Raw genomic sequence first — 9,281 nt, forward strand, 5'->3', positions numbered from 1 at the left:
TGAGTTTTCCAAATTTCATGGCATATTGAGTGCAGCACTTTCACAGCATCATTTTTCAGGATTTGAAATAGCTCAACTGGAATTCTATCACCTCCACTAGCTTTGTTTGTAGTGATGCTTTCTAAGGCCCACTTGATTTCACATTCCAGGATGTCTGGCTCTAGGTTAATGATCATTCCATCGTGATTATCTTGGTCGTGAAGATCTTTTTTGTACAGCTGTTCTGTACAAAAAATAAGGTATAATAATTTATATCTTATTATATTATTATTAAAACATCTTATCATTTATGAACCAGTTTATAACATAGGATAAATTTTCTTTTTTTGTTTAAAAAGCATCTTAATTGAAGTATAGTTTATTTACAATGTTGTTGTCATGATTCCATTATATGCATATATATTCTTTATTCTTTTCCATTATGATTTATCACAGGATATTGAATACAGTTCCATGTGCTATACAGTAAGACCTTTTTGTTTATCCATTCTATACGTAACTGTTCGCGTTTTCTAATCCAAAACTCTAAATCAATCCTTCCCCCACCCCTCCTTCCCCTTAGCAACTGCAAGTGTGTTCTCTATGTCCATGAGTCTGCTTCTGTTTTGTAAATAAGTTCATTTATGCCATATTTTAGATTTTACATATAAGTGATATCATATGATGCTTGTCTTTCTCTTTCTACTTCATTTAATATGATCATCTCTAGGTCCATCCATGCTGCTGCAAATGGCATCATGTCATTCTTTTTATGACTAAGTAGTATTCCATTGTATGTAAGTGCCACATCTTCTTTATCCCTCTGTCGATGGACAGCCAGGATTTTTCCATACCTTGGCTGTTGTGAATAGTGCTGCTGTGCACATGGGGTGCATGTATCTTTCTGAGTTGTGGTCATGTCTGGTTAGGTTAGGACCAGGAGTGGGATTGCTGGATCATGTGACAACTCTGGTTTTAGTTTTTTAGGGAACCTCCATGTTGTTTTCCATAGTGACTGCACCAACTTACATTCCCACCAACAGTGTAGAAAGTTTACCTTTTCTCTTCAGCCTTTGTTATTTGTAGACTCTTTTAACAGTGCCTGCTGGGGTCCAGCCCCAGTGGATCCAGGGTAGTTCGAAGTGGGGACAGAGTCAGAGATTAGGAAAGAATTATTTAATTAGAGATATAAAGAGAGATTAGGGAAGAATATTGTAGTGAGAGAGAGGAGAGAAAATAGAGGAGAAAAGAGGCTGTATTCCTTTGTTTACATAGAAAGCCAATAAAGCCCCAAGACAAGGGACTTGTACCGTCTATATAAGGCTGCAGGCGCCCGCTTGAATAGCGGAGGGTGCCCCACCTCGGGCTCCCTCTTACGTGGGTCTTAGAAGCTCAGGCAAATAAGTAGACATGGTGAGCCTCTATGCTCCAGATGGGAATTCAGCCTGAAAAGGAGAATAAGAAAAGAAGACATGGGGGGAGCCAGATTTCCAAGAAACTGGTCCGTCTCTTTATTTTCCAGGAAAGCTTTTATACTTTAAGTTGTACATGGAGATCAGGGGATGATACAGAGTCATGCAGGGTCAGCAGCCCTGACCCTCATCGAGACCAGGCTTTCTCTCTGCATACCTAGCTGTATATACAGGTCTTCGGTGATTTACATCATCTTCTGGCCAGGAGGCCTATTAGCATTTTATGGCCCTTTTCTGATAAGGGTCTGTCAACCAGAAAACTTATTTACCCTAAAAGTGTTGTTCTTACTAAAGTCTGGTGCCACTCTCAGAAAGCACTAATTAAGGTTTCATTCTTACATAGCAATGATACAACAATTTATAACAAGGAAAGAGGAGTACAGTGATTTATAACAAAGAGAAAATTCATTAACTCAAAAGTCTAGTATTGCTAACATCAAAACTACTATATTACTTTTTCTACATCCCAATTACATTGATTAATATCCTCCCAGGTGCCTAAGAGATAAAGGATATGGAGGCCTGGCGGCAGTCATTAACTCAACAATGAAACCCTTACCAATATAATTCTTAGCTCTTTAAAAAGGGCTCTATATCTTTAAGATGTTTTAAGCTTCATGCCTCTTGCGGCTGGGGGGCTGTAAACAATCACGTGTGTAGTTGTAAAAGTCCGGGTAAACATGTCAGACAAGTTAGAGAGCCATCAGAGGGGTTTGAGCTGACTGTCAACTGGAGCTCTAAGTTAACTTTTTCCAGAGAAAGGTGGTCGGGGATAGCCCCCTGTTAATGTCATAAGAATCGGTGAAAATCATAAAATAATAAGACAGACAGATTCTGGTTTTGGCGTAGATGCTCGAGAAGTTCCAGGGGGTGCCCACGAGGCCTGATCCCGCTTTTGCCTGTCAGGCCCCTTCCTCATGACCTTTGCCACGGGCAGAATTCCCCATGCTGGCTCCCGGCAAGTGGCCACCCTGACCAGTGTAAGGAGGTACCTCATTATAGTTTTGATTTGCATTTCTCTAATAATTAGCGATGTTGAGCAGCCTTTCATGGGCCAGTTGGTCATCTGTAGGATGGTGTTTCTCTTAACAGCTATATGCAGAGAGGAGGTACTCTTTTCTATTTTTCTGTGGTTGATTTTCTCTTAGTTGATAAAGAAGCATTTTCAAAGTTAAATTTTTATTTCATTGTTTTTCACTTTTTTGTTTACTCTATTTGGGTTTTGTTACAATTTTTTTTAAAAAGTTTATTAAAATAGTGTACCAGGTATGTGATATATATATAACTGATCTCTACTCAGAACGACTTATATTACATGTGTTTGTTCTTTGCAACCTGTCCTTTATATGCAAAATCTTATAACTTCCATAAGCATCTCATAATCTGGATGACTATTTTCACATGGTATCCTTCCTCCCTAGGATGTCCTCAGAAAATCAGAACATAGACAACAGGCTCTTCTTTGAGACTGTATTCAGGCACTTCAAAAGACACAAGGTGCAAATTTCAAGTGCGATAAAAAAGACATTTCCTTTCTTTGAAGGCCTCCGTGACAACGAACTCATCACCAGTAAAATGTATGAAGTAAGTGAAGTTTATTACATCACAATCTGGTAAACTGGCCTGAAACTAGGTTAACTTTGACATCCTGGACCCAAATATCAGGGTATAACTAGTCATATGAAGAGTCTCCAGTGAGAGGGGGACATTTCCAAGTAGTGATGCAAGTGATCCTAAAAGGCAGAAAGGGAACAGAGAGCAGAAACAGGCATCACTGGAGGCAGTCCTGTCTCTAACTGAAGGGGTGGTACTCGTAGTGAACACAGGAGTCAGGGTGAATAACACTGGAGACGGGCTGGATCTGAAGTGGGTGTTCTCTGTAGATATTTACTACCTTGTAGGAATGCACACAATACAGCATAAATTAAATTAATGTCAATGAACTGAGGAATAAATTTAATTTATTGATTTGATTAAAAATCATAATTGACAGAGCATCTCTTTTCAATGAATATCAATTTAAATAGATCTGAAAACATTAAAACCCACTGAGACAATGTCGTGTTAGAGCAAATTTGGGAGTAGATGCAGGCTATTCCTTCTCCAACAGTTTTCAGTTTTCTTTTTTTCTGGTATTTTTGAGTCTTGGAATTTGTGTTAATTTTAGCAATAGGTGTTTCTGGAGTTACAGAGATGCAAGTCTTCAGTTTGACCTACAAATATGCTTTCCCTGTGGCCAAGTTCACAAAATGGAGCAGTGTCCCCTGGCTTCCTTGAGCTAAGCTCTTCCAGGCCAAGTCAGGATTGGTGCAGGGGCAGGAGCTGTCCAGTCAACAGAATAGTGGCTCGTCCCCTGCCAAGTCCATTCCTCAAAGAGTTGCCCAGGCTCTTAGAGAGCTATGTATTCATTAGCTTTGAACCCACTTTTAGTCTTCAGAATTGGGCCTTCTTACATATAATGTATATTATAATGGGGGTGAGGAGATCAGGTTCACAAATGGATTGTTTTAAGAAGAGAGGATTTATTGTTTCACTTAGCAGCCATAGAAATATACAGAAATGCTAAACCTTTATGTGAAAAGATACCTATTTATGGAAATTGGAATACATTAACTTGAAATCTCTTTCTAGGGCTCTCTTGTAATATGGAAGTCTGTATTTCTATTTTTCCCATTCAATGCTTTTAAGGACTGTCAAGATTCTTGTAGAAACCTAGTGCCTGTACCAAGAGTGGTGTACAATGTTCTCAGTGAGCTGGAGAAGACATTTAACCCATCGCTTCTGGAAGCTTTGTTCAGTGAGGTCAACATGCAGGAATATCCTGATTTAAATCACATTTATAAAAGCTTCGAAAATGGTAATTATCTTATTATCTACCTTTTGATGTTCAAGGTCAATTTTGGTCAACAAGTATATAGTGAGCTCCCATCACATGCCATAATTAGTGCTGAGCAGTGGGGATATAACAGATAAAAACACACATATACCCTAAGTCTTCTCAGAGCTCATGTTATAATGGCTATGGTACAATACCCACCTGGAGGTCTGCTTAACTAGGCACTTAGACTCACAGGAGGACCAGAGCCACAGTGCCATCCTACTTAGATAGAAGGACAAATGACAGGCCAGCAGTGGTCTACACAGCAGTCCACACAGTTGACTACTACCCAGTTAAGCTCAGCTGTGCAGGATCCATCCTGGAGTAGCAGCACCATGTCTATGAGCATCAAAAATTCAACAACTCTATAGTTATAACTTTCAGGGACCCCATGAGAGACAAGAGTCACTGCTCTGAAGGAAGACCCAAGAATAGTCCATAGAGAGTCCCATCCAGTCTACACACAATTTACCAGTCACATGTCATTTTTTTAACCTTAAACCCAGGATTGGCCTAGTAACACAGACAAGAGTTCACCTTCATCAGATTTTCAAAGTACTTAACTGAACGTTAACTCAAGTTCAAATTTGCCCTTAAGGAGAAATGGTTTTATTTAACTTTCTCCACAATGGGGTAAAACAAACATTGCTTAAATACCACAAAACCTACTGCTCTACCAGTCTATTTTTGATGCTACACAAAACTAAAACTTTGGTTCACCACTTTTTCCTGAGAAAGCACTGCTTATACCTGGTACTATGTAAGGAAGATGCCCTCCCAAGAATTTTTGTTTTGACTTCACACGAAAAATTTGGTCTCAAATAAGACTTCCCAAGAGTGGTAGAGATTTCACAGGAAAAATGATGCTCTGAACTGAGGAGAGAGGATGCTATGGGAATAGGCTCAGAGTGAGAAGGGTTCTAGAGTTTCTGGAAAAGGACATGGTCGAGTGGTGTCACTCAGAGCAAGAAGTAGGCTATGGGAGCTGACTCAAGAGGGGCGTGTTTGAAAAAAGATCTTGAAAGGTCTTCAATCTAAAGGTAAGCAATGGGACAGTAAAGAGATAGGCATTGCCCCAGGAGGAGCCCCTGCCATCAGCCCTGGGGCAGCCCAGGCTTACCATCCCTTCCCTGGATTCACAGCAGAGACCTACCCTCTAGGATCCCTGGTTTACTTCCTTCTTCCAACATTTGCCAGGTCACCTGGCTCAGACGGTAAAAGCATCTGCCTACAATGAGAGAGAGCCGGGTTCAATCCCTGGGACAGGAAGAGCTCCCGAAGAAGGAAATGGCAACCCACTCCAATATTCTTGCCTAGAAAATCCCATGGACTGAGAAACCTGGTAGGCTACAGTCCATGGGGTTGCAAAGACTGAGCGACTTCACTTTCACTTTTCACTCTCTACATGCAGGGGCTCTGGGCTGGCGTCCTGGTTCTTGTTAGCAGTCTCATGGGTCCCTGGTCCAGGAGTCATGGGGATGTCCCGCAGTGCTGTACCAGGCATTCCCTGCTTGCAGCTTCAGAATGTCCTTCTTGTGTCCTGGGATCTGGGGCACCCCAGGGAGGTGTCTAGAGTTCCTCCCACATCTTCTGGTTTGTCTTTGCAATCCACTCATCCTCCAGGACCCAATGAACCCAACTTTCCTCTTATCTAGCACCATGTGTAAAGCTTTTGGGCTTTCTCTTTTATACACACAGATCTCTCTAGGATCCTGGCCCTTTTCCAGAGGAAATCTGTTTCTTTCTTACAGTTTGAACAGTTCAATACACACATTTCACTTCCCTTAGTTATGTAAACATGTGTCGTCCTCATGGTGTGACATTTATTATACATGACCGACAGCCTCAGGATATTCCCACGACTCTTTTATCCTTACATTCAAGTGGCTCATTTCTGTGCAGAGAACATAATTGCTCCCTTGTTGGGCTTTCTTTTTTCTGTTCAAGGATGATGGGGGAACTTTATCATGAAGGTTGGGATCCACTAATCTCTGAGTGACCCAAGAAAGGAAATTTCTAAATGTGCAATTCTGAGATGATGTTCCTGGTCTCTAATGGAGATCTCTAACTGTCTTCTCTCTCCCTCTCTTCAGTGATCCAAGAGAAAATTAATTATGAAGAAAGTAACGGACAAAAGAGGCCTGCCATCCAACTGAGCCTTGAGCAAGGTGATTGAGACCAAGGGCAAAGAGGAAAAGGAGAAGGGGAGGTGGAGGCCTGAGTCCTGAGCAAAGGTTGGGAATCAGGGAAGAAATGTTGAAGGACCATGGAGAAGGCAGGGAGGGGTGTTTGTATGAGCATCTAACCAGAGGCTGAGTCCTCGAGGACTGGCTGTGACAAGAGGCTGTTGCCCCAAATACCAAGACAAAGAAAGAGGAACCCAGGGTGTCAGTAGCCAGATTTAAACAGAAGGACTGCCTGGAAGTCATTGTGATTTAGAAAGAATCCTATAGGAGAAGATCAATGTGAAAGTGTGATGGGCTAAGCACTGTGGGCCCAAGGTCAATGTAAGAGAGGAGGCCATTGATGATGGCAGAAGAAAGGACTGATTTAAATGTGGGCGAGGTTGTTCAAGAGCAGAATATTCTAGGAAAAAGGCAGTCATATAGATTCAGAGGCAAGGAAGTGGTAGAGATGTGGAGGAGTGGATGTGGGTGTTTGAGAGAAAGGGGAGAATGAATAAGCAGCTATTTCCTACCCCAGGGGATCTTCTCAATCCAAGGATTGAACTCAAGTTTCATGTCTCCTGCACTGGCCAGTGGGTTTTCTTGTTTTTTATTTTTTTTTTACCACTAGTATGACCTGGGAGATAGGGAAATATATAAAGATGGAAAGATACAGAAAAAAAGAATACAAGGGCTGGGGAAAGTGGAGGAGAATGGGACATTGAATCCTCATGGAGAGGCAAACAGAACAGATTAAACAGGTCCTGTACAGGGAGGGAGTGGAGGAAGAGAGGGTGGGGAGGAGGCTCCAGGACTTTGCAGGAAGGTCACCAGTCATGGATAGCTCTGGGGACCAAGGCAGGTTCACTCTGGCTGTAGGCGTCAAGATAAACCACTGCTGGTCACTGAATGGCTGGTGGAGGCCACATGAGGAGATGGCTTGTCTGAGGCACTTTCAACCAGAGGTGAAGCTGATCCCAGTCTCTAGGATCTGACACATCTGTTAGCTGGAATTTCCCAGATGGTCCAGATGGTCTCCATGTAGACATCTGGAGAAGAAAGAAGAAGAAAGAAAGTGAAGTCACTCAGTCATGTCAGACTCTTTGCGACCCCATAGACTGTAGCCTACCAGGCTCCTCAGCCCATGGAATTTTCTAGGCAAGAGTACTGGAGTGGGTTGCCATTTCCTTCTCCAGGGGATCTTCCCGACCCAGGGATCGAACCCAGGCCTCCCACGTTGCAGGCAGACTCTTTACTGTCTGAGCTACCAAGCTTCAACTTCGTCTTTATCAGGACAAAAAGGGATAAGGGAAGAATAGCATAGCTAATACTCCAGTTTCTGAAATAAGCTTTCCCTTTCTACCCCCAGGAACTGGCGGAGACTTTCATTCCAGCCCGACCTCTTCGCAGGCAGTCCCCTTGTCTCGTGATGGTCTGTTCCTGGAGACTGTTGTGTGACCTTTTGCTGTCATGTCCCGTTTGGGGGTGTGCTGTGGAGCCTGCTTCTTTGTGTTACTGACTGCACAGAATTGTCAGTCTTTGTATCTGCATTTTCTCCAAGGATTTAGACAACAGAGTCTTAGTTCTCTGAGTTGCCTGGGAGGGTCACTGCTTCCACTCCTTAAACACACTTGCTGCCAATCCCTGAAGGCTCTGGGCCTGGACGTTTGGCCTAGTCGCCTGGCTTTGCAGTGTTCTGCTCTGTCCTGCTTGGTCTGGCAGTGACCTCAGTGCTTTGATGTCACGCCCAGCAGAGGCCAGTGCTACATCCAGAGTGCCGGGGGCTGGGGGGGGGGGGGCAGTAGGTAGGAGGGAGAAGCAGGTGATGGGTGATCCTCAGGGGGAAGGGTTCTTCCCCTGCTAGTCCCTCACATGGACCATGGACACGACATGACTCCCATACAAACCCTTTCCCATCATACCTGGGACAGAGACCAGGAGCTGCCCTCCAAACACCAGACAGGCCTCCAAGAGAAACGTTTTGGTATTTTAACAACCAGTAACCACTATTTACAACACTTGACCTCCATTAATCCATAACACTGTTAATAATGATACTAAATTGATAAGATTAATATCAATGTACAACGTTAATCATAATGATTTGGTTTTTCAGATCAGTCACAATATTCCAAATAATGATACAGACAATAGTTTATTTAATTGTCTCAAAAATCTCAAAATGAAGTATATAACATCCTTAGTTTTCAGACGAGAATCAGCTTAGAGAGTTTGGTTATTTGTACAAGTTAACCCAGCTGAGAATCAGAATTGAGTGCTGCTGTGTGCAGTGTCCCATCAGGAATTCAGAAGCCAGAGGCCTGGCTTCAGATTCTGCTTCGAGATATTAGGGTAGTAATCACTCATTGTTCCTCAGTTTCACTGTCTGTAATAGTAGCTTCTTCAGAGGGTGATGGATTTTAAGCAAGTTACGTCATATAGAGCACTCACAAGCTTGCCTGGGGCTGCATCAGTGTGTCCATGCATTTGTTATTATTACTACAGTTAATCATCATCATTGTTTGTGTCTGGTGCCAGAGTCCAAGCTTTTAACCATCACAGTGACCATTCCAGTGATAAAAGCAGCACCTACTCCTGACCCAGAAAGATAACTTGAAAGGCACAGTCTCCCCACCCATAGAACACACTAGTCTATAATAAATTTCATGTCTTTCTTCCATGAGTCTCCTTTGAAAATTAGTAATGTAGAAGAGTCTCAGGGAACTTCTCACACCAAGAAAAGCCCTTATAATGTAGCTTCCAGTTGGGATAGATTATTTAAGGAGG

At 42.6% G+C, this 9,281-nt stretch overlaps 1 protein-coding gene across 1 annotated transcript; it reads left to right on the top strand.

The window, feature by feature from the left end:
- Positions 1-2,872: 2,872 nt before the first annotated feature.
- Positions 2,873-8,964, top strand: LOC120861038 (nuclear body protein SP140-like protein; the record flags this gene model as incomplete). The annotated part of the gene is made up of 4 exons (XM_040236725.1): positions 2,873-3,035; positions 4,140-4,308; positions 6,423-6,497; positions 7,864-8,964. Coding segments are annotated over 4 exons (496 nt in total), but the record flags the coding sequence as incomplete, so codon positions are not given.
- Positions 8,965-9,281: the final 317 nt, after the last annotated feature.

The sequence above is a fragment of the Oryx dammah genome, unplaced genomic scaffold, assembly GCF_014754425.2.
Source record: "Oryx dammah isolate SB20612 unplaced genomic scaffold, SCBI_Odam_1.1 HiC_scaffold_11212, whole genome shotgun sequence".
NCBI lineage: Eukaryota > Metazoa > Chordata > Mammalia > Artiodactyla > Bovidae > Oryx > Oryx dammah.